General features: G+C 69.1%; 1 protein-coding gene across 11 annotated transcripts; it reads left to right on the top strand.

Moving 5' to 3' along the window:
* The first annotated feature begins 2,078 nt into the window (after positions 1 to 2,078).
* Positions 2,079 to 23,733, top strand: TNK2 (tyrosine kinase non receptor 2). Of its 11 annotated transcripts, XM_030028453.1 has the most exons (19): positions 2,079 to 2,423; positions 4,899 to 5,044; positions 7,611 to 7,899; positions 8,022 to 8,319; positions 12,100 to 12,277; positions 12,432 to 12,502; positions 13,721 to 13,933; positions 14,026 to 14,178; positions 14,374 to 14,651; positions 14,727 to 14,853; positions 14,958 to 15,104; positions 15,466 to 15,560; positions 18,510 to 18,704; positions 20,219 to 20,310; positions 20,833 to 20,877; positions 21,229 to 22,544; positions 23,001 to 23,096; positions 23,187 to 23,314; positions 23,427 to 23,733. In XM_030028453.1, the coding sequence occupies exons 3-19, from the start codon at positions 7,679 to 7,681 to the stop codon at positions 23,431 to 23,433; spliced, it is 3,660 nt and encodes a 1,219-aa protein (XP_029884313.1). In that variant the 5' UTR covers positions 2,079 to 2,423; positions 4,899 to 5,044; positions 7,611 to 7,678; the 3' UTR covers positions 23,434 to 23,733. The 11 variants fall into 11 exon arrangements, with proteins under 11 accessions (XP_029884313.1, XP_029884320.1, XP_029884317.1 ...); XM_030028460.1 differs by lacking the exon at positions 7,611 to 7,899; XM_030028457.1 differs by lacking the exon at positions 18,510 to 18,704.
* Positions 23,734 to 24,195: the final 462 nt, after the last annotated feature.

The following is a 24,195-nucleotide window of genomic DNA, read 5'->3' as shown; positions in this document are numbered from 1 at the left end:
CACTCGACTGCTCTCGTGGGTTCTTGCAAAGCCACAATGCTGTTGTGGCCGCGGGTGAGCTGGGGGCAGCTGGAGGGAGGCTGCTCTTCTGCCCCATCAGGGCTGGTAACTGGCAGCTCTGGTACCACCTCATTGATGTGCAATAGCAAGTCCAAATTTCACCATGCTGCTCGGCTCTGAGCCCTGCCTCACCGCAGGCGACTGGGGTGAGGAGGACCCTGGCAATGAGGTGGAGGAGCAATGTATGCAAACCCCCTGGCCACCCTTCTGCTTTCATGAGACCATGTCCTGCCTGCTGCCTCTTGGCCACCGTCTTGACCCTAAAGAGCCTGCCTGGATGTTGGCAGGAGGATGAAATGTCAGACTTGCCGCTGGCCACGGCTTCGCAGGTCTCTGCTGGTGAGAAGGTGGCTGGGCAGGGCTGTCGGGTGGCCGTGTCTGTGTCCCAGGAAGCCAGAGCTGTCTCCTGCCTCGTCCCTGCTCCTCATCAACCCCCTTGGAGCTCCCCTGGGTCAAGGTGCAGATGGGTATTTATTTGGTTACTGCTTAGAGCCTCAGAGAGCTCTGGTGGAGCGGGAGCTGCATCCCTGGGCCCAGAAGCCTGCTCAGGTGAGACTGCACCGGTTTGGGACTTTGCGTTTTACGCATGCTCTGCTTTTCTCCACTGTCTTCCCCCATTGCCAGTGCCAGTCTCGCCTCCTGTTTTACAAGCCCAGTGTACCCCGTGAAGAATGCACCGTTCGAGGTGGGAGTCAGCTTCTCCGGGATCCCTGCTCGCCCCTTATGGGCTGTCCCGGCATAGCTCTGGTCCCTCCTCTTCCAACGGGGATGATTTACTTGGAAACACGTTGTTTCCCGCATCTCCCTGCCCAAATCTGGCAGGGCTCCTCTCCCTGCAGTGGCTGTGCAAAGCACCCCGGGGGGCAGGGCCGGGGCTGCGCGGAGCTCTGCTGCAGCCAGGCAGAGCCGGCCCCGCCGGGGCAGCAGGCAAGGGGGGTGCAGCCCCTCCCCACGCACCTGGGAGCAAGAATTTGGGGTGCCCCTTGGCAGCGCAGGGCAGGCCGTGCCCTGTGTCCCGCCTCCCCCCGGTCCCCGCAGCGGAGCGGTCCCGGGGCCCGGCGCTGTTCGGCGGTGAGTCTGTCCGTCTGTCCATCCCCGCGCCTCACTCCTCAACCATCCCTCTGCCCGCCCGTCCCCGCTCCGGCCGGCCGTTCGCCCACCCCCCCCACCCCGCCGTTACGTAAAGCGGCGATGCGGCGCCTTTAAGAGCGGGGCCGGGGGCCGGGCTGGCGCGCGCCGCCCCGGGAGCTCGCGCCGGCGGCGGCAGGAGGAGGCGGAGGTGGCGGCGGCGGCGGGGTAGGGGGGGGGAGAAGGGCGGCGGCGGCGGCGGCGGCGCCGGGGCTCCAGCGGCGCGGCTCGGGGGGGGGGCCGCGGCGGGGGGCGGCCCCGGGAGGGCTCCCCCAGCGTGCGGGGCCGGGGCGGGGGCCGGGACCGCGTGCACCATCCGGGGGCAGGGGGCGAGCGGGGCCCCGGAGGGCGGGGGGCTGAGCCCGGGGGTGCCGGAGGGCGGCGGGGTGGCCCCGGGTGTGCAGGAGGAGGGGGGCTTCTCCCGGGGGGTGCAGGAGGCGGGGCTGGGGGCGCTGCCCCGCGGCCAGGAGCTGGTGGCCGGCGGCGGGGAGCCGGGGGGCGGCCGCGGCGGCGGCGGCGGGGGGGCGGGCCGGTGGCACTGGGTGCCGCTGGGGGAGCGGACGGGCCTGCAGGAGTGGGGCGAGCGGCCCGGGCCCGTCCCCGCCATCGGCAGCCCCAAGGCGGGCTCGGAGCCGCGGCGGCCCCGGGAGCGGGGGGCGGCCCGGGGGCGGCGGCGGCGGGCGCGGGGCGCCGAAGAGGCGGCGGCGGCGGGGGAAGCGGGGGACAGCCCCGGGGCGCAGCCCCCGCGGCGGGCGCGGGGCGCGGTGCGGGGAGTGCAGGAGCACGGCCCCAAAGCCGGGCAGGAGCAGGGCCTGAGCCGGCGGGCGCAGCAGGAGCGGGGCGGGGGGCGGCGGGAGGCGAGCCCCCCGGCCCGCGCCCGCTGGTGGGTGCGGCGGGGCCGGCAGGAGGAGGGGGAGGCCCGGGGCGGGGTGCAGGAGGAGGGCGAGCTCTACCCGGGAGAGCAGGAGCACACGGGCGGCACCCCCGGGACGCGGACCCCGGCGCGCCGCCCGAGCCGCAGGAGGGCCGCCCGGGTGTGAGGCCGGATCCGGGACCCGGTGCCCGCCGCCCCGCGGGGGATCCCACCGGGGACCCGGCCGCTGGCGTCGAGCGGCGCGCCCCGCCCCGGCAGCCTGGCATGCCGGCTGTCCGGAACGCCGCCGTGCCCGTCGTCTCCCCGCGGTGACGCCGCAGACCCGACGCAGGATGCGGTGGCAGTGGCGGTGAGCACGGAGGTAAGGAGCGAGGCGCGACCCCTTGCTGGGGGGGGCGATGCGAGGGGCAGGGGGGGTTTCAGGGTTTGGCGCTGCGGCACTGCCCGGGTCGGCGTCCGCCCGTGCCCCCTGCGCCTCGCCGGGCGCTGCTGGCACCGTGCCCTGCAGCACTGCGGGCTGCCGGTGCTGCCGTCGTGCCCGGGCTCTGCGGGGCCACTGAGCCCCAGTTGACAGCATGCCTGACCCCCCCCGCTCCTGCCTGCCATGGCAGAGCAGGCAGTGGGGTCTGGTGCGAGCGGGTGCCCGGTGCCCTTGAACCCTCCCAAACCGCAGCGGAAGCCGGGGGAAGGTTGTTTTTTTTTTTCCTGGAGAAAAGGCGGCTTTGCTCTGCTCTTCCTCTTCCCTGGGCTTGTGGGAGCTCCGGCGCCGAACAGAGGATCCTTGTCCTTCGGGGCCGGCCCCACGTCTCGGGCTGTTGTGCTGCTGCCGAAAGCCGGAGCAGCGGTGAGGTGCGGGGAGCCTCTGCTCGCCAGCTCAGCGGGCAGCGCTGTGGCTGTGTCCGGCCATGTTGCGGCAGGTTTTTCTCTAAATGCTCAGGACCCTTTGGGTACCTTTGGTCTTTGTTGGCTTTGCTCTTTTAAATAAAACCTTTAAGTTAAACCTGGTAAGGTGGTGCTGACAGCCCAAGGCGACGATCCCACCTCGCTGGGAGAACCCCGCTCAGCTTCTCCTGGCACGGTCGGACCCCTCGCCCGCTCTGCAAGCGGCAGCTGGGGAGTGGGTTTGCAGGCGACCGGAGGAGCCCAGGCAGGGCCGGTGTCTTTGCCCGCAGAGCTGCCACCAGCCGGAGGCCGTGCCAGGGCCGGGCAGGCCGGGGCAGAGCCCGGCGCTGGCTCTTCCCCATGCGCTTGCCTCCCTGGGGCCGCCTTGGCGCAGCGTTCCCCGGGGTGCCCCGGTGCCACTGGGCTCTGGCATCAGCTCACTGCCCCACAAGGTGGGTCTGCCCTGGTCAGGTGCTCTGGGGGTCATGCATCCCCCCCCCCTTACTCAGTCCTTTGAGCTGGCTCAGGGCAAAGCCCTTGAAAGAAAGTTTTTTTTCGGTGGTGGGCTTTGTAAAACTCTCCTGAAAACAGGACCTCCCCAGAGGGGTGTCCCTGAGCAGGTCTGTACTGCCAGGCCCCTCTTTAGGGAGAGGGTCCAGGAGGGACCACCCCACATGCTGCAGGCCCACCCTCGGCCGCAGCCCTGGTCCTGCTGCCGGCCCCAAGCCCGCTGCTCCCCGCAGGCAGTGGGTCAGAAGCAGCCTCTGCACCCCCCATACCGCCTCGCCGAGGCCCGGGGGTGCGGGGTGGGGGCCGTGCAGGCTGTGCAACCTGTTACCAACCCCTGGAGCTACCTGGGCCTCGTTATCCCGGTATTCGTTAGTGCAGGGCGTGGGCCAGCCCTGCTGGCGGGGTATTGTGGGTATGGCTGGGGGGAGCTGGCCGTGCCTTCCTCCTCCTCCTCCTCAGGCAGCTGCTAGCCTGCTGTCCTGCCTCGACTCAGCCTGCCCCGAGGCATGGCGGGGCCTTCATGGGCAGAGGAGCAGCCCCTACGGGACCAGGAACTGCTGCGGGCTTGTAGCCGAGCCCTATCCCAGCCGTGCTGCAGACCAGACCTCACTCTGTGCCTCAGTTTCCCCCCCGAGAGGCCCCACCCTGCTCCTGGAGCACTAGGGTTTTGACTCCAGTCATGCTCAGGAGGGATGGTAGCCAGCTGGGGCAAAGCATCCTGGGGGGCATTACCCACTCGTATGGGTTTTGGGGGCAGGAGGGGGCTCTGCCCCACACGCAGCCCTGCTGGGACAGGAAGGCTTTAAGGAGAAAGTCTTGCTCCAGCCCTCTGCTGAGCAGCCACGGGGGGAGGGGGGTACTGCCCATGCTGCAGCCTGGCTAATTAGGCTGCTGTCAATTAGTGCAGATGCTGGATGGTCTGGTCAGGGTGCTGCTCTGCTCTGGTGCTGGGGAAGTGGGGGGGATTTAACCTTCACCTCCCCCCAGCTCCAGGGGTCTCACCTCCCCTGCACCCAGCGCAGACGGGAGCTGCTGTGGCGTGGACGTGGCTTTGTGCCCATCTGGCCTGAGACCTGGCAAACTCGTTTCATGCCAGCTGCAGTCTGCCCCGAGGGCATGTCCTGCAGCGGTGTGGGGATGGGGGTACCGATGGCAGCACCCCTAGGGCGGAGGGGACGATTGGACCCAGGGCTCAGGGCACGTGCCGGTGCCCCCTTCCCTGGCAGGACTGGGGGCAAAGCCCATCCGTGCCCCAGGGAGGTGGGGGGGGCAGCTCCACAAAGGCTCTTTCAGCTGCCTGGGCAGGGTGGGGGGTAGCCCTGGGTGCAGGGAGACGTTCCCACCCCTTGGCCCCCAGGGAGTCTGAAGGGTCCAGGGTGGGCAGACGGGCGCTGCCGTGCTGGGTGGGGGCCCATCCTGACCTCTCCCTCCCGCTTCGCCCCAGGGGGACCCCGTGGCCGGTGTCACCGCAGCCCTGCCAGCCCCATGGCTGAGCCCTGACGCCGTGCCCCCTCGCACGCTGCCCGGCTCGCTGCGACACTGGGGCTGGCACTGCCGAGGAACCCCCGCAGCACCGCCGCCGCGGCCCAGGTGAGATGAGCGCAGGGGCTGGCGGGCACAAACCAGCTGTGCACCGGGGCAGAGTGGCAGCGTCCCCGTCGTGGCAGCGTCCCCGTCGTGGCAGCGTCCCCGGGGGCGGTGATGCCGAGGCTTAGTGATGCCAAGCCTGCTGCCCTCTCCCCCTCCCCGGCAGTGCCCGTGAGCACGGAGCCGAGGGTGGGCAGTGTGGGCCGGGGGGTGTTGCTTTGCCTGCTTGTCCCCCCAAAACATCACGCTGTGTCCCTGCCTTGGTGAGAGAGCTCGGGGCCAGCGACTCCTGCTTGTCCCCTGCCCGCGTCGGGGAGCTGGGAGGTGCAAGACGGGCTCAGCCCGCCCTGGCTCGACCTGCGGAGGGGATTTAGCGGAGGAAAGAGGCTTAGGGAGGGGATTGGGGTTGCGCCGGGCTCTGTCGGGGGGGGGGACCCCCTCCCCAGCTGCGTCTCTCCTCCCTGGGCAGCCGCTGCTGCAGGCAGGGGCTCAGAGTGGGGGACGCTCTGTGCCGGTGGGCAGGATCAGGCCATGGGGCCAGGCTCTGGGAGCCCGGAGATGGCAGCGAGGGGGAACCTGGCACCCCGGCCTCCCCGGCCGCCCCCGCCACGGGGGTCACCAGCCCTCCGTGCCGGCCCCCCGAGACCTCCTGCTTGCCCAAGCCGGCCGAGCAAGCAGCATCAGGTGCCAGCACCGAGGGAGGCAAAACACCCACCGGTACGGGGTCCCGCGGCGGGGGATGTGGGGCGATGCAGTCCAGCGAGGGGCTGGGGACGGTCCCTGGGGAGCTGGGTGGCAGCAGCATCCCAGGGGTGGGCAGGATGCGGCCGGCAGCCCCGTCTTTGGTGGGAGCAGGGTGCGTTTGTACGTGTGGGTATGTGCGTGCCCGCACACCTGCGCCGGTGGCCGGGCCAGGGAGTGTGTCACCACAATTTGGGGCCGCCCCCGGGGCCCCGCCAGGGCTGAGCGAGCCGGCCCGGGGTGCTGTCAGGGCCGCCCTGCTGCCGCCGCAGCTGGTGAGATCACTTCCAGGTGACACAGCCACCAGGAAGGTGGCAGGCGGGCTGTGACAGCAAGCGGGGTGATGTGCCGGAGGTGAGTGGGGGACCTCATCCCCCTCTGGGAGCTTGTTTTGGGGACCCACCGCTTCCCAGGGTCCTCTGTGCAGGGCAGTGGGCACAGGGGGTGCTGCGGTCCCGGTCCCCAGGAATGCTGGAAGGGATGTGGAGCCAAGCGTGGTATCCCAGAGGGCTGGGGAGGTCTGGTGTCCCCACGGAGGGGAGGGACGCCCTGTGGTCAGTGTGACTGTCACCACCCTGGGGGGCAGGGGACAGCGTGCCCTGTCCGGCAGCTGCCGTTGCGGTGGGAGCCCCCCGAGTGGGAATCGCAGGCGGGTGGGTCAGGGGTGGCATGGCGTGATGCCATCCGTCCCCTTGCAGGGAACCTCATCGTTTGGGTTTCAGCTGAGCCCGGGCAGGCCAGGAGGACCCGACGCAGGGCGGGGGTGACGCGAATCCATGCCCAGGGCTGCGGGGACAACGGTTGTCCCCTCTCGGCTTGGTGACCCCGCAGCATCGCTCTCGTTGGGCAGGCTGGCGAGGGTTTCGGGGCAGTGTGTGGGGTGGCCGGGGCCGGAGGGAAGGTGGCATAGCACGTGCATCAGTCACCGGCCCGCGGCGTGCCAGCGCGGTGACGCCGGCGGGCCGTGCGCGGGGGCGGCTCGCTGCTCCCACGCCGCGGGCTCGGCCCGCCTCTGCTCTGCGGCTGAGCTCACCTCCGTGGTATGGCAAGAGGAGCCACCGAGGGGCTGCCCACACCAGGCCCCCCCTCAAGCCGGGGTGGGTGCCCCCCCCAGGGATTGGGGGTGTTTCTCGGGGAGGGGGGGGCGGGATGGGATCATGCCCCCTGCCCTGGCACGGTGACAGCCTGGTGTCACTCTTCGGGCTGCACCAAGGTCTCGGGGGATGGGGCGGGGGGGGGGGGCAGGTGTGTGGGGAGCAGGAGAGGGGTCTTGGGGGTGCGTCTGGGGGTCAGGACAGGGCATCATGCCCCATGGCATTGGTCCCTGGGGCTGTGCTATATCCCAAAGGACAGGCAGATCCCGGGGGCTGCAGGGTCCCTCCCTGATTTCAGCCTGGGCCAGGGAGCTCAGAGAGGTGCTGCGGCCGGGCAGTGTTGGGGTACGGGCCAGTCCTGATGTGCAGGTGGGGGGGGTTCCCCATCGTGGGGGGGGTGGCTTCGCAGTGCCACCTGCCCCTGCTGGGGGCTGTGCCTGGTGCAGCGCCTGGCAGAGGTCTAGGAGACCCCCAGCTCCCTGCGAGAGGGTGAGGGGGGAGGACTGATCCTGGGAGGAGTCCTCCCGGTGTGCCCCCCCCGGCCCCCATCCCGGCGGCGCCCGCCGGGGCCTGGCTGCTCTCCCAGCCCTACCGTGCTTGCGCCAACGCTGCCGGGTTGCTGCGGAGCAGCCATCTTCCCAGCGCATCCCATCCCCCTCTGCCGGCACAGGGAAGCGGGAGGGATGCTGGGGATGCTGCCAGCCCCAGAGGCCCCCCCCCCGACCCTTCCGCAGGTGCCCAGGAAGGGGGTACGGTGCCTCCTCGCCCATCCCGCTTGCCACAGAGCCCCGGCTGCTGGACGATGCTCCCCCCTCATCCTCCTCCTCCGCCCGGCTGCCTGCACCGCATCCCCGCTGGCGGGCTGCACTGTGCCGGGGTGGGGGGAGAAGGGGGCTGCGAGCGCGGCGCTGGGGCTGGCAGCGATGCCACCGCCTCTTCGCTCGGGTGCCAGAGCGGGGACAGCAGGCGAGCAGTTGGGTTGCTGAGCCAGGAGGAAGACGGCGGTGCTAGGCTGGGACTGGGGTGAGGATGGGCGCTCGAGGGGCTGCCTCCCCTTTTCTTTTCCCCATCTCCTCTGCATCCCTCCCTCCCCTCCATCACTGTCACGGTCACCTTCACCCTCTCGCTGTTTTCCGGAACTGCAGCAACTTTCTGCCATGTGATCCTGAGCCCGGCTCCAGCCCTCGCCACCCCCAGGCAGGCACGGGCGCCTCCGCAGAGCCCCTCGCTCGTCGCCGTGCCGCAACCGCCACCGCCGCGCCGGCCATGGGCGAGAGATGCGACTACCAGCGCCTGAGCAGCGCCGAGGAGGAGGAGGAGATGCTCGGCCCCCTGCCTCACAGCTTCTCGGACAGCACCGGGCAGCGGGCCCTGCGGCCGGGCAGCAGGCGCCCCATGCCGTCCCCCCGGCAGGACATCGCCCCAGCCATGCCGTGCCGGCGGGTCAGTGTGGGGGGTGCCGGCGGCGGGGGGGAGCGGCAGGGGCCACCCGGCCAGATTGGGTGTCCCCAAGAGGGACAGGGTCCCGCTGTGCGGCACGGGTCGGCACCTGGCATGGGGCTGGGGGTGGTCCCTGCATGGCATCTCCCTTCTCCGGCGCTCGCGGTACCCCGTGGCATCTGGGGTGGCATGGGGACGGCACCCCCCTGCATGGCTGTGCTCCCGTCCCGACCCACAGGAGTGGGGGTCCCTGTTCCTTCTTGCTGGGGAAACTGAGGCACGGGAGAACGGAGTGTGACAGCGCGGCTCAGCCGGGCCTGGCACAGCTCGGGGGGCACACAGCGCCCAGTGCAGGATGGTGGCCCTGCAGGCTGCCATCTGCATGTGGGGGTGTCAGGCCGTGCATGGTGGGGGGGGCAGGGGGTGCGTAGGTAGGAGTAACTGGGGGGGGGGGGTCGGCCACCCGTGTGCCAGCTCGGGTGGGTGCGCGTGGCTGCGTGCGCTGCCGGGCGAGCGTGGAGGCGAGGAGCGTGCCACGCCGGGGGCGGGCACCCGTGGGCGCGCAGGGGTGCGGGCGGCTCCAGGTGCGCGTCAGGCGAAGTCGGGGGGAGCGGGCCGGTGCGCTGCCGCCGGCTGTGCGGCGCCGGTGTGTTTGCGCACGTGCGGCCGGGCAGGGCGGTAGCTGGGGGGGGGGGGGGGGGGGCTGCGCACGGAGGTGACGCCCGCGTGGGGCGGTGGGGGGGGGGCGGCTGCGGTTGCGCAGGTGGCGGGAGGCACGCGGGGTGCCGGGGTTTGCGCCTGTGTGGTCCCGGGGCGCACGTGAGAGTCGTCACCGCCCGTGCGTGAGCCTGGGTGCACGTAGGGCGCATCCCCGGGGGCTGCAGGGGTGGGCGCGCGCGGCGTGGCGCGTGTGCAAGGGCACGGGGGGGGCCGAGCGGCGCCTAGGCCGGGGGTCTTTGCCGCCTGTCGGGTTGCGGGGGCTGGATGGGCATCTGTGACCACCCCCCCCCCCCCCCCCGCAGGATGGGGGTTCGCCGGTGGGACTCTGCTCGCCCGTCTCGGAACCGAGGTTGCGGTGTTACCCCCTGCGCCCACGGGTCTATCGTGGAGAGGGAAACTGAGGCACAGAGCCTCCCCTGGCAGAGTGGGCAAGGCTGGGTCCCCCGGCTCCCTCCTGAAGACCAGTACTCCCGGTGCGGGTGCTGAACTGGGCACTCGCCCGCCGTTTGGGGGTGCAGGAGGTGGGCTGGGGTGCAGGAGGTGGCGTGCCAGTCCCGGTGGGTGCCAGTCCCGGCCGATGAGGGTGATGCACCGTTGCAGGACAGGGAACCCCCCGCGTCCCCGGTGTCCCCTGGGCCAGGGAGGGGGGAGCTGGCGCGTGGCGGAGGTTGGCGCCGAGGGCACCGTGCCCGGGTGTCCCCAGTCAATGGGCTTGTTGTGCCGGGCGCCTGTGCCGCCGGGTGCCAGCTGGGATCCCGGTAGTGGAAGCCACAGCAGAGGCTTCTCAGCTCCTGGGGATGCGCTTAGCCCCCTCCCAGCTGCCCCTCAGCACAGAGATGGCTGCAGTTTGGGGGGGCTGGGCAGGCGGGGGCCACAGCAAGAGGTTGTGGCAGGTCTTTCCTCTCTCACGCCGTGACTGCCGGCACAGCCAGCTGTTCTCCCTAGGGAACCTGCGGGCGGACAACAGCGCTGGGGTTGGGTGCCAGCCCCGCCAAGAAAGGGGAGTGAGCCCCGGGGTGCTGGTGGCACCCCGCAGCAGAGCCCTGCAGGGGCTGGCAGCTGGGCAGCGGGTACGTTTGCCGAGCCAGAAGCTCCCCCCGCAGCGCCCATCGCCTTGGCGTCGTGCCTGTGGCCTTGGTTGGGGAGCGGAGAGCCGGATGTCTCCTCTCCCTCCCTCCCTCCCTGCTTCCTGGGGGGGAAACTGAGGCCCGGGAGCATTTCCCAAGGCCGGAGCGAGTTTCCATGGAAATGGGAGCGGGGGTCCGGGCTCCCAGCTGCCGGCACCCGCCGAACAAGGGAGAAAGCGGCACATTGATGGGAGCCCGGCCCCCTGGGCGCGCGTCCCAGCCCCGGCTGAAAATAACCCCTCCCGGGGAGCTCTGCGCAGGCAGCCCGCCGGGACCAAACCCCGCTTGCTGGCCGGGGGTCCCCAGGAAGCCGCTCCAGCCAGGAGGGGTGACCCCCAGTCCTGCCTGCCGCCACCCCCCCGCCCCGGCCCCGTCGCGTTGGGGAAGGGGAGGGCCGGCCGGGAGGATCGAGAGCAGGACGGAAGGAGGGGGAGAGCCACAGCCCGCGTCCGGCCGACGGACGCCCCGAGCCCCCCTGCCCGCTCCAGGGGGATATATGGGGCGACCGAGCCCGGGGGGCATCTCTGTAGCCGAGCTGACGGGGCTGCGGGTGCCCCGGCTGCGTTGAGCGGGCTCTGCCGCGGGACGCCGGCACCAGGGAAGGGACATCGGCGGTGCCAGGGGCCGACGGCGGGTAGCCAGGCAGGATGCGACGCTTCCAGGCTTTGCGCCGATCCTTCCCCTTCCTCACGCGCTTCCGCCTCTACCGAGTAAGTGCTGACCCCCACCCCGGGCAGACCCCACGCTGGCCGTCACCCGTCCCCGTTGCCTGCGGGCAGGGGACCGGCCGTCCCCGGCCAGCCGCGGGCGCGTGCCGGAGGCCGGCGGCTGCTTTCGCCCCGCGTGCCCCCGCGTGCCCCCACGCGCCCCCGTGCCCAGCTGCTTGCCGCACCCGCCGTATTTTTAGCCCAGTGCCGAGGGCTGTAATTGCGGTGATGCGGCCGAGGGACCCGAGTGCGGGGGTCGAAGGCGCCAGGGGCTGCGTCGTCTCCTGGGGGAGAGGAGGATGGAGGGAGCTGCCCTGCTGTGGGGCTGGCACGGGGTGGGGGGGGGGGAGGTCCCACCTCCCCTCCGGCTCTCGGCAGTGGGAGGCAGAGCCGTGTCTGTTCTCGGAAAGGTGGCGAAGAAAGTAGGGGGAGAGCTGGGACAGCGGGCAGGGATGGGAAGCAGCGGGGGACATGTTTGGGGGGGGCATGGGGAACTGTGGGTGAGACCTGGCCCCATCCCCTCCCTCCCTGTGCCCTGGTACGGCTAGGGGGTGATGCCAGCAGCACTTGGGGTGCCCTGTGCCTCAGCCCTGGGACACCAGGACCCCCCGGAGGCCCCGATGTCCCTGTCTGCCCCCTCCCTGTGGCTGCCTGGCAAGGTGCCACCACCTGTGGCAGAGGAGACACCTGCCATGGGTCTGTGACGCAGCTCGGCCGGGCGCGCGGGGATGCCAGGGTGCCAAGAGGCAGTGCCGAGGTGGCTGTCCCCCTCCCGCCAGGCAAAGGGAGCGTGGCAGGCACGGTGCCAGGTGTGGGGTGCCCCCTGTGCAGGCGCAGTGCCAGGCTGTGGGGTGCCCCTCGGCCAGGGGCCACCGCTGGGCACGTCCATCCCATGCCCTGAGGCTCTGCCCCCTCCTGTGTCCTTGGCACCTCTGCCTGGGGACAGCCTGTGCTGGAGCGGAGGGGTGGGCTGGTGTTTCTAAGGGCACGATAGGGCAGAGCAAGGGTCCCTGCCCGTCCCCGGGGGTCCTGCTGATGGGGTGCCTCTCCTAGTCCCCCCGGGGAGCTGGGGATGGTCTCAGGAGATGAGTCCCGCTAGCATCCCTCACACCCTACCCAGGCAGCACCCCAGCCTTGGCTCTCAGCCCCTGGGGGTGACTCCCCCAGGCGGGACAGGGCAGAAGGGAGCTGGGCAGGGTCCCCCCTAACCTGGCACGGTGTCCCAGCAGAGGCTGAGCTGTAGCATGCAGGCAGAGGAGGGCACGGACTGGCTGCTGGAGCTGCTCACCGAGCTGCAGCTGCAGCAGTACTTTCTGCGCATCCGGGACGAGCTCAATGTCACCCGCCTCTCCCACTTTGAGTACGTCAAAAATGAGGATCTGGAGAAGATCGGCATGGGACGCCCCGGTGCGTACATCACCCCCCCCACCCCAAACCTCCCCCCGTGCCCCTGGCTGGCTGCGCAGCATCTTTTGGGGAGCCCAGAGGAGCATGCAGTCCATGGGGCTGGAGGGGATCCCCCATCCCGTGCTGGGTCAGTGACAGTCACTGTGTCCTGCAGGCCAGCGGCGGCTGTGGGAGGCAGTGAAGCGGAGGAAAGCCATGTGCAAGCGGAAATCCTGGATGAGCAAGGTAGGGATGGGAGAGGAGCAGGTGTGGCAGGGAAATTGAGGCAGGTAGGAGGAGCTGGACCTTTCCCCATGCTTTTTGCTGGTGCCCAGCTCTCCCCATGCCACCGGTCCCTGGGGGCTGGCAGGGAGATGAGCAGAAGCCCCTGCCACGCATGCCCTGCCTGTGGCATGGCCCTGCCAGCATGTGCCCCAGTCCCATGCGGGCTCCTGGGTGACTTCCCGGCGAAGGACAGCCCTGCTGCCCCGGCACTTTAGGAAATTCATTCCCCCCCTGCATTATTTGCCTGTTTGCCAGGAAACTCGTTTGCAGCTAATGAGCCACAGAGCCTGTGCATCTTGCCCCAGCCGGGTCTGTGGGCAGCAGCGCTGCCCGGCCCCCTGCCCACCTTGTGGTGAGGGGGCACAGCCTTCTGCCTGCAGGCTGGGGGCACGCCGGGGCCGGGGACCTTGGGATGCTCACGTATGCCCCGATGCCATCCTGTCCAAAGCTGGTACTGCTGCCGCCCTCGCACCCCCTGGCACCTTGCACCCCCAAAAGAGCAGGGTGCTTGTCAGCTGGGTGCTGGGTCCTGGCCTCTCCCCTGTGTGACTCATCTGGGCCGGGCCAGGGACGGGCTTTTAATAGAAGGCTACTCAGCCTCGCACCGGGCACAGAAATGCCACCTCCCACCCCGGCCGCATGCCGGGCCCAGCCCCCGCACACCCCGCACGGGTCCTGGCTGCCGAGGCTGGGATGGACCCCATCCCATGGGGCACATCATCAGTCCTGGCACATCATCGGCCGCAGCTGGGGGAGAGGGAGGGAGAGCCTGTCCACCACGTCCCCTCTGGGCTGGAGGTGGCAGCAGCGCTTATTGCAAGGCCCACGTCGCTGCAGGGATGTGTCACCACACTTGGCCCAAGCTGGAGGTTTCTCTTGGCTTCGTGCCCAGGTACATCGTGTGGCTGCAGCCCGGCCAAGGAGTGCCCAGGGCCCTCTGGCTACCGGCCTGGTTTGCCAGGGCTGCTGTGAGAGGCACAAACCCTTCCCTGCGCACGAATCACAGAGCAGAGCCTGTTCCTGCAGCCAGCCTGCCCTGGGTAATCACCAGTTAGGGGTCATCATTAGGTTCCAGAGTGTACAGCCCAAGCAGGGGATCATCCTGGCTCTGCTCACTCGCAGACCCAAGGGCTTAGGGTGTCTCTGTGCCCGCGTCTCACCTGCCTCCGTGTCCCGCAGGTGTTCAGTGGGAAGCGCCCTGAGTCAGAGCTGCAGCCCCAGCCCCAGAGCACCTTCCGCAAGCCACCCACGCCACCGCCCCCCGAAGCCGGGGGCCAGCACTCCCTCACCTGCCTCGTGCGGGAGCGGGACCTCTCGCTCTTCGAGAAGCTGGGTGACGGCTCCTTCGGCGTTGTGCGTCGTGGCGAGTGGTGCACGCCCGCTGGCAAGACGGTGAGAGGCTGCTCGTGGTGGGTGGGAGCCAGGCAATGGGACCACCCGGGGGGGGGAAGATGCTTCGGGGCTCATCCCCGCTTTGGCCGTAGCTGAACGTGGCAGTGAAGTGCCTGAAGACGGATGTCCTGAGCCAGCCGGAGGCACTGGACGACTTCATCCGGGAGGTGAACGCCATGCACTCCCTGGATCACAGGAACCTCATCCGCCTCTATGGCGTGGTGCTCTCCCACCCCATGAAGATGGTGAGTGTCGGGGGATAGGGCTGACCCCAAAGCTGCCCCGTGGGGGGTCTTGTGTGATGGGGCGAGCAAAGCCAGGCTGGGTCTGTATGCCGAGTCCTCTGCTGGCATCCCCGGCAGGGCACAAGAAGGCTGGAAACCAGCCCAACCAGGGTGCCCCTGGCCTGACTGACCTGTTGTCCCCTGCCCGTGGCCCAGGTGACAGAGCTGGCCCCGCTGGGCTCCCTCCTGGACCGCCTGCGGAAGAACCAGGGCCATTTCCTCATCTCCACCCTCTGCCAGTATGCCATCCAGGTGGCCAAGGGCATGGCCTACCTGGAGTCCAAGCGCTTCATCCACCGTGACCTGGCTGCCCGCAATATCCTGCTGGCCTCTAACGAGCTGGTCAAGATCGGGGACTTTGGGCTGATGCGGGCCCTGCCCAAAAATGATGACCACTACGTAATGCAGGAGCATCGCAAGGTTCCCTTTGCCTGGTGAGCACTGGGGAGGGGGGGACTTGGGGGTGCAGCACCCAGAACCTCCTGATGCTCACGTCTTTCCCTGCGCAGGTGTGCTCCCGAGAGCCTGAAGACACGTACCTTCTCCCACGCCAGTGACACCTGGATGTTTGGGGTCACCCTCTGGGAGATGTTCACTTATGGGCAGGAGCCTTGGATTGGCCTCAATGGCAGCCAGGTGGGTGCACAACAGGGACCTGCCCCCCCCCCCCCCCCCCCAGCCTTGCCCTGGCAGTGCTGGGGGTGACCTGGGACCCCCTGATGGCACCCCCTGCCCTGCAGATCCTGCACAAGATAGACAAGGAGGGTGAGCGGCTGCCACGGCCCGAGGACTGTCCCCAGGACATCTACAACGTCATGCTGCAGTGCTGGGCACACAAGCCCGAGGACCGACCCACCTTCGTGGCCCTGCGGGACTTCTTGGTGGAGGTGGGTGAGCAGGGAGGGGGACGGGGCCCCGACACCCCCTCCCATTGGCTCTGCTCGAGCGTGGGCAGAGTTAAGGCTATCGCCGAGGCGGGAGGTGACGCTGGGGGACTCGGGCCAGGCAGCCCCGCAGGCTGGGAGGTGGCAGGCAGTGACATGGTCATAGCAGGAGGACCCTGGGTGCTACCTTGCCCTCACCCACCCCAGCGGTGTCACAGCTGAGGAGGGGCTGGGAGCGGTGATGCTGTCTCTTGCCCATTTTGGGGGCTCCCCTGCCCTGCATGGGGCTGGGCCTGGCCTCAAAATGGGGCAGGGATGGACGTGGGGGGCTGCGTCCCCTGTCCTCACCCCCCTCTCCCCCCAGGCCCAGCCCACCGACATGAGGGCGCTGCAGGACTTTGAGGAACCCGACAAGCTGCACATCCAGATGAACGACATCATCACGGTCATCGAGGGCAGGTACTGCACGGGAGGGGTGGCAGGTATTGCATGGGGGGGCACAGACCAGCTGCCAGCTTCAGGGCTGCCAGCCTGCGTGGGGACAGGGGACCCCAGGAACGGGGAGACTGCAGGCACTGGCAGAGCTGTGGGGAGCAGGGATGGGGAAGGGGGGCTCTGCCCCCCCCCCCAGCACACCTGGCTGCGTACCCCACAGGCTGGCAGAGCTGCCCTGGATCTCCTGAGAGGTGTGTGATCCCCCAGGCAGCACAGCGCCGTGGGGCCACCCTAGTGCGGGGTCGGGGGGCACGGCCGTGCCTGTGGGCAGCGCAGCCTTGCCCGTACCGCCCGCAGCGTCCACCCCCACTGACTCACCCCACTGTGCCTGTGGGTTCGCCCCAGCCTTGCCCCGGGGAAACCGCACACCCCAGGGCTGCTCCTCGCTGACGGCGGTGGGGATGTGCCGTTGTCACCGGCCCGGGAGAGGCACTGGGGGACTTGGTATCACGGTGCCATGACCTGTCACCCCTCGCGTCGTGGGCTTCGCTCCTTGGTCCCTGCCAGCCGCACTGGGGCACGGCCACCCTCCTCCACTGCTCCTCCACCTTTGGTCCCTGCATCCCCATCCCAGGATGTGCCCGTCCCCCTCCAGCTCGAGCACAGCGGGGACCCCCTAATGGAGCTCAGTGTCCCTTTGCCCCACTGGCACACGGGAGGCCGGCTCCCCCCCCAGCCACGGGGGTGGATGAGGAGGAAGGCTCTGTCCTTCCCCCCCTTCCCTGTCCCCCTCCCGGGGCCGGCTCCCTGCGGTTAGTCACGGCCCGGAGGTGAATCAGGCCGGATTTGTGTGTCTGCAGGGACCGGCTTTCTCCCCGGCCGCCGCCGCCAGGGATGACTCTTGCCCAGGGTCTGGCGGTTTAATTGCAGGGAGGGGAGGGGAAGGGAAGGGAAGGGAAGCGGCGTCGGCGGAGGGAGGGAAGGAAGGAGGGAGGGAGGGAGGGAAGGAGCGGCGGAGGGCGGCGCGGCCGCGCCAGTGCGCCTACATCGTCCCCGCTGCCGCATCACGGCCGGGCTGGGGGTCCCGCTCCCGCGCCCCCCGCCCCGCCGCCGGCCCCAGGTGAACCGCGGGAGGGTGGCGGGAGCGGGACGGGGGAGACGTGGCGGTACCGATGGGTCGGGGAGGGCCGGGAGCGCGGTGGAGCCGGGGCGCAGACTCCCCTGCCTCAGTTTCCCCGGGGGATGCCGCTTCTCGGTGGGTCCCCGGTGGGCACGTTTTGGGGGTGCTGGGTCTGGGCGGGCGGGGTGGGCTCTGCAGCCGGGGGGTGGCGGGAGCCCCCGCGCTCCCGGAGGGGAGCCCCCTCCCCGTGCCTCAGTTTCCCCCGGGGTGGCTGCCCACCCCCCCCCCCCCCCGCGCTGCGGGCGGGGGGGCCCGGGCTGGGGGGGGGGGGGGGGGGGGGGGCTCCTCCCGGGGGCCGCATCCGGCCCCGCCGAGGCCGCCCGGGGCACCGTAAACACCCCCCACCCCTTTTCAAGCCCCTGCCTGTCGTTCGGCGGGCGCCGGGCGTGCGTACGTGTGTGTGGGCAGGGGCAGGGACCTACCTGAAAGACCCCCCCCCGGGGGACCCAGCCGGCCGCGGGAGGGGGCTTGCGGGGGGGGGAAGCCAGGGCAGAGCCGGAGCGGGTTTGTGCCGGGGGTCCGAGCCCGGATCCGGTGGGACGAGGCTGGGAGGGGGAGCGGAGGGGCCGGCCCCGGCCGCAGCATCCCTCCGGCGGGATGCGCTGGTGTCGGGGAGCAGGGAGGTCGAGCGGAGGGGACCTCCCGGGAAGGGGGAACCCGTCTCCCCCCGCCCCGGCCCGCCGCGGGTGAGGGAGGGTGCCCGGTGCCGGCCGGGCTCCCCGAGGGGGTCCCGGCGCTGAGTAAGGCGGCTGGCTGGCGGCGAGCGGGGAAGGTAAACAGGAAAAGGGCTGAGCTGGTGGCCGGGGGTGACTCACAGGTGACTCCAGGAAACCCTGGGGCCCGTGCCAGGCTCGCCAGGCTGGCACCGCACAGCCCGCCACCCCCCTGCCCGGTGCCCGCCCTGCCCACGGGGGGCCCCGGCAGGCAGGGAGGAGGGGGACGTGGTGGGAGCAGGGGAATTAGGGTTGGACAAGCCCCCCACCACCTTTGATTTGGCACAGGCTGGGCAGGGGGCACTGCCTGAGGTGCCCTTCCCTGCATCCTACCTGTCCCTATCCCCCGCTTCCCGGTGCCCCCGGGCTGGGTGACCGCCCTGTCCCACCCTGGAGGTGGCCGCATCTTGGGGCAGGTAGGGGGCTTCTGGCCGCCTCCTGGGGCGCGCTGGGCTCTCTGGGGGGCTGGCACCCTGGCCACCCTACTCACGTGGGCATGGGAGGTTTTGCAGTTGGAGTCCCCCAGCCTGCCTGCCCATCTTTCCCTGCCCACGCCAGCCTGCACGGGGTTTGCCAGTAACATAGGAAGGGAGCAAGGGAGACCCCCCCCAGCCCCCTGTCCCCCATCGTGGCCCCCCCAGTTTCCCCTGTGGGACTGGGATATTTGAAGGTTCATTAGCAGACACCGTGCACATGCTTTGTGCCATCCCCAACTGCGTGGGGCACAGGGGGGACCAGCGTCGAGCAGCTTGGTACAGGCATCGCCCCAAGGTTCCTGCATAATTTGGGGCAGCTGGGAGGAGGAGGAAGGGGCGCATCTTTTCGGGTGCAAATGGGGAGCTTTGTTCCCTGCCGCCCACATCCCCGGCACCTCCCGGTGCAGGGGCCATGCAGGGTGGGAGGCAGAGCACGCTGCCGGCGTAGGGTTGGGATCCTGGGCGCCTGGGTTCCCCTCCTGGTTGTGCCACTGCCTGCCTGCGTGGCCTCGGGCGAGTCACCTCGCCTCCTCCCCGTCACCGGGGCAGGCGCGTGTCCCCCTCACATCCCCTCGTCGGTAACGAGGTCCTTTTTATTCTTTAGGGCCGAGAATTACTGGTGGCGGGGTCAGAATAAGCGGACCCTAAAAGTGGGCCAGTTCCCCCGAAACACGGTGACCTCGGTGGCAGGGCTGTCGGCCCACGACATCAGCCAGCCGCTTAAAAACAGCTTCATCCACACAGGCCATGGAGACACCAACCCGCAGCACTGCTGGGGGTTTCCCGATAAAATTGATGAGTAAGAAACTTTCTGTCTTCTCTGCATCCCCTGCCTGCTCCCTGCCTTCCCCGCTGCCTGCTGGGCACAGGAGCGAGCTGTGGCTTGGCCCCCCCCCTTGAAGCATCTCTTCCCCCCTGCTGTACTGGGCACGGTGGCTCTGGGTAGGGTCCCTGCGGCTGGACTAACTCCCTCACCTCTTCTTACTAATGGGGTCAGGTACATGGGGGGCTGCTGTGCTTGTGGGGGGCTATCCGAGGGGGGAGCACCTTCTCCCAGCCCCGCAGCCCCTCGTGGCTGTCCCGGGGCGGGGGTCATCAGTAAGCACCACCCCAGAGGTGGCCACATTAGCCCAATGCTTTTGGGGTGTCCCAGGGCTGCTAAACCGGCACCTTTCAGCGCCTGCGTGGAGGGAAGCCGTGGCAAGGGTGCAGCTGGGCCCCACGCTTTTAACAGCATGAATCCTCTTAAAAAGGAAAATACGAAAAAAAATTCCACTAAAATGCTCTCTTTTCCCCCATGCTCCATCAGGAGAGACCCCAGTTGGTCTGGAATGGGGAGGGGGGTCGGGTGTCTGCACCCCAGGGCGCCCTGTGCCCCCCTGCCAGGTGGGACTGGCCGTGCCCAGCGTGGGTGCTGGACACCGGGGGGCGGTGGGCAGGGGCGCCTTGGCTCAGGGCGTGGGGGGTCTCTGCCAGCACGGGGCCGGGGGGGAGACGTGGGAGGGCTGTGCGTGGGGGGCAGGATAGGATTTCAAAGCCTGGAAACCTTCTGCTGTGTAGAGCCAGCTCCCGCGCCGGGCTCGGTGCATCCCCTGGGATCGTGATCCCCACCGCCGTTCGTTCGGCATCCCAGCCCCGGGACAGCTCTGCCGGTGTCCTCAGTCCCAGCCTGACACCGACCCCCCCCACGGCGGCCCTTGCCTCAGGCTGTGCCAGCAGCCCTGGGAGGGTTGAACCGAGGCACCGCGCACACGGACCTGGCTCGTGCCCCGGCAGGCCTCCCCGCGCCCCGCTGCGTGGGCACGGGCGCTGGGTACGTGCCGCCCGGGCCGCCGAGAACGCACCGAGCTCGGCATACGCCCAGGCCTTCGGGCTGCGCCGGCTCCCGCCGGCTCCCTGCCTCACCACGCCTGGCTTGCGACGGCTCGCCCGGGCCTACCGGCATGCCGTACCGGGGTGCCGTGCCCTGGGCGCAGCATCGTGCCGCGGCACCCCGGCGTTGGGAGGGTGTTCGGGCACCACACCTGGCACGAGTACCCTGGGCATGGCACCCAGTTTGTAATCCCCCGGGTACGGCACACCGTGCGTGTGGAGCTGGAGAGGGGCGGGGGACGCCGGGACGGCACCGGGCTCTGTGCCGCAGCACTGAAAGCCTCCGGCGTGCGGTGCTCTGACGCTTGCGGGGATGGTACTCGCTGGGGCGAGGCGCGTGGCGGAGGGATTGGGGGCTGTCCTGAGGGACGTGGTGTGGGAGCGAGGGGTCCCGCGTGGCCCCCGCTAACTGCCAGGTGCTCTTCTCCTCTCTCCCCACAGGCTGTACCTGGGAAATCCCATGGACCCTCCTGACATTTTAGGTGTGGACCTGAGCGCTGCCAGACCCACCCAGCTTCCAGGCAGGGCTAAAAGTGAGTGGCTTTTCCCCTTCTCCCTGCCCGTCAGCTGCGTGAAGCCCCGTCCCCGTGCCCTGCTGCCAGGGTGATGGGCTGGACCCTCTCTTTTCTGCCTCTCTGCTGACACTTGCTTTTTGCAGACCTGGGGGGAGCTGGGGTGACGGGGCACGTTGTCACCTGGCCATGTGCCGCTGCCAGCAGTGTGGGCGGCGGGTGGCTCTGCCTGGCTGGACTCTGCCCCGCTGCCCTTCGTCCAGGTCCCTCATCCCGTCCCGGCTTCCCACAGCTGGGCTCCCCGCTACGGGGGATCTCAGCGGAGCCGCCACAGGGAGGGAGCTCAGACACTGTGCGTGTGCTGCAACCCCCCTAAACCTGCAATTTCCCTTGGGGGGCTTCCCACCGGCATCCTCCGCGCAACCCGACCGGTGACGGGGGACCTGACGAAGCATGCACCCGCTAATGAGCGCCCCGACTGCCGCTTGCTCCGCGCGCTTACCCCACGCCTCCCCTCCTCTTGGGCTCTCTCTTCTCCTGCAGGGCAGCCGCCTCCGCGCCCGCCTCAGCCTACCGTCCTGCTCACCAGTAAGTCAGGCTTTTTCGGGTGCTGCTCTCCCTCCTTTGTGTCGCCCTTCTTTTCTCTCTTAGCTCCTTTCACCTCTTCTGCCCCCCCCGGGTACCACATGCACCTATGGGTGATGGGATCTGTGGCGGGGACAGAGATATGGAGCAGGGTGGCCAGCCTGGGACCCTTCCCCACCCCAGGGCCCCCCGGCACCCTGCCCAATGCCCTGGTGTTGCATCGCTGCACCCAAGCGGGGAGCAAAGGTGGCTGAAGCTATGGGGCAATTTGGGGGCTTGGGGATGCAGTTGCTCCCTTTTGCACCCCAAGGATGGCTGCTGGGACCTTCACCATCCCTTTCCATCCCCTCCTAGAGCCCTGCTACGACCCGGTCAGTGAGGAGGAGGAGGGTCTGCCAGGAGGCCTCCGGAAGCTCTGCCTGAAGAAGCCAGGTGCAGGGAAGGGTCTCCGACCGGTCAAGCCGTCGGCACGGGTACCGGGCACTAAGGTGGGCGAGCGGCAACCTGGCCAACCGCCGAGCGAGGGACCGGCGGGTGGCGAGGTGACCCTCATCGATTTCGGGGAGGAGGTGCCTCAAGGTAGCCCATCGCCAGTGGGGGAGCTGACAGCCCCGTCGTTGGCCAAGCTGGCCATGGAGGCCTTCTCATTGCTGGACAAGACCCCGCCGCAGAGCCCCACACGGGCTCTACCCCGGCCCCTGCACCCCACGCCGGTGGTGGACTGGGATGCCCGCCCTTTGCCCCCACCGCCCGCCTATGACGACGTGGCACAGGACGAGGACGACTTTGAGGTCTGCTCCATCACCAGCCCCCCAAGCCGGCGGGGCAAGACCAACTACGGCTTCGTGGATGAGGGCGAGCGGGGACCAGCACTGGAGGACAACCTCTTTCTGCCCCCCAAGGAGACCAAGCAGCCCAGCCTGACGCAGACCACTGAGCTCTTCGAGGAGCTGCAGCAGGAGTGCATGAAGAGGCTTAATGTCCCCCTGGGACCGTCCGCCCCCACCGACGACAAGCCCCAAATCCCCCCCCGTGTCCCCATCCCACCCCGACCCCTACGCCGCAACGAGCCCGGGCGCTGGTCGGGGGACCTTTCTCCAGCTTCGGGAGGCGAGGAAGACCGGCCGCCCCAGATTCCCCCCCGGGACCCGCTGTCGCAGCCCAGCTCCCGGACGCCCAGCCCCATGGCCCTGCAGGTGGGCTCCCCCCAGCAACGCGCTGCCCTCTGCTCCTGCCTCTCCACCTCACCGGGGAAGCCCATGCCCACCACGCAGAGCTTCGCCCTTGACCCCAAGTACGCCACCCCCAAGGTCATCCAGGCACAGGGCAAGGACTGCTCCAAGGGACCCTGCATCCTGCCCATCGTGAAGGACGGGCAGAAGGTCAGCAGCACCCACTACTACCTGCTGCCTGAGCGCCCTGCCTACCTGGACAAGTACGAGAAGTTTTTCAAGGAGGCCAAAAGCCCCGAGGAGGTGCCGGCGTCCCGCTTGGTCACCACAGCCACCGTCCGTCCCATGGTGCAGCAGCCGCTGCCAGACTGCAAGGCCAACTTCTCCTCCAACAACAGCAACCCTGGGCCCAAGTGCCTGGTGAAAGCCTCCTGCAGCCTCCAGAAGATCGTCTACGACGGGCCAGATGGCTGCCGCCCCGCCGACAAGATCCGGCTGGTAAGTGGCATCCCCAACATCTGTGAGCAAGAGGGGATATGGTGGCTGTGGGCTTGCTTGGGCAATCCTTACCCTATGCCTCGGTTTCCCCAAGTTCAACCCTGGGGGGGTTGGCTACAAGGCTGTGGGACATAAGTGTCACTGCAACTCCAAAATGGGGATCACAGGCCCTTTTAACCCAAATTAGCCCTACCCACAGCCCCAGGAAGGGAGGGGAGGAAGGTGGCTGTCAGTCCCTTTGGGCTCTCTGGGCTGGGTCTGTGGCGGCCGGGAGTCTGCACCCGAGCCCAGGAGAGGCTGAAGACCCCAGGGATGAGGATGGTCCCAGCTCCAGCCTGACGGTGCTTCCTAGAGACAGAGCTGAGATGGGGGGCAGCCCCGGTGCCCCCTTGCTCCAGCCACAGCCTCCTCGCTGCCTGGGGCTGGTGGCAGGCGCTGACCGCAAGCTCCCCACAGGTGCAGGACACTGTGCATGGCGTGACCACTGAGGAGTGCCAGGCAGCCCTGCAGAACCACGGCTGGAGTGTCCAACGGGCCATCCAGTACCTGAAGGTACCGCACACCCCCATCCCCCCTGTCCCGGCTCCCGCAAGAGTGGTGGCACCCCTGTCACCCCCCTCCCCGTGCCCTGTCCCCTTGCAGGTGGAGCAGCTCTTCTGCCTGGGGCTGAAGTCCCGCGTCGAGTGCCACCGGGTGCTGGAGATGTTTGACTGGAACCTGGCCCAGGCCAGCTCCCACCTCCTTGATCCCTACAGCACCGCCCGCCAGAAGTAGGGGAATGGATGGGGGTTTTTTGTGGGAGGGGGGGTCCTCCATGCCACACTGGTCTTGGCCAGCTGGCACCAGCACCCCTCCTGAGCTCATGTCCTCTTCTCCTTACAGGCGGTGACAGCGGGGATGGGGCGAGCTGCGTCGGATCCGGAGCAGGCATCTCACCATGGGGCCACTTGCCCGGTGCCCACCCCCACCCAAGCAACCTGCTGCTGGACTCTGGACTGAGCCCCCATTTGGGGGATGGGGACACCCCAAAAGGGAGCCTGCTCAGCGCCCCAGACTTCCCGGGGTGCCTGCACCCTGGCTTTGGCGATGGGCTCCGTCCCCTGGCCCCTTGTTGAATTGTTTTTGTAAAGAGAAATGTAATTTTAATATATATATATTATATATATATATAAAAAAAATATTCTATGGAGAGGAGGGTGCTTGTGGCTGTCTCCCAGGTCCATCCCTGCCAATGCACAGGGACAGACCATGTCTCCACGGGTGCTGGTTCCTCCCTGCAGGCAGCCGGGACCAGGACCCACAGGACCTGCTGCAGGGATGGAGCCCTGGTGCGGGGTGCCGGGGAGGGGATGCACGTGTGCTGTGGGGCCCAGCAGGCGCTGGGGATCCCCAGGGAGCTGTATGACACAGGCACCTATAAACCCCCCCGGCGATGGCTCCCAGGCTGTTTTGGGGTGCAAAGGTCTCCCTATTTGGGGCTGCTGGGGTTAGTCACATGCTGTCCCACCCCCAGGCCCAAAGCTTGAAGGCTGGGTACGGTTTTGCCCCCTCCGAGCGGGCAGTGCTTGGCTCACGGTGATGCCCCCATGCAGGGGAGCCCCTGTGGCAGGGTCCCCCCCCCCATTTCCCCGGCGCCCCGTGGGACTCGGCT

Source organism: Aquila chrysaetos, chromosome 10, assembly GCF_900496995.4.
Source record: "Aquila chrysaetos chrysaetos chromosome 10, bAquChr1.4, whole genome shotgun sequence".
NCBI classification, from domain to species: Eukaryota; Metazoa; Chordata; class Aves; order Accipitriformes; family Accipitridae; genus Aquila; species Aquila chrysaetos.
Note: the sequence above shows the minus strand (reverse complement) of the source record. Positions and strands in the feature narration are given on the sequence as shown.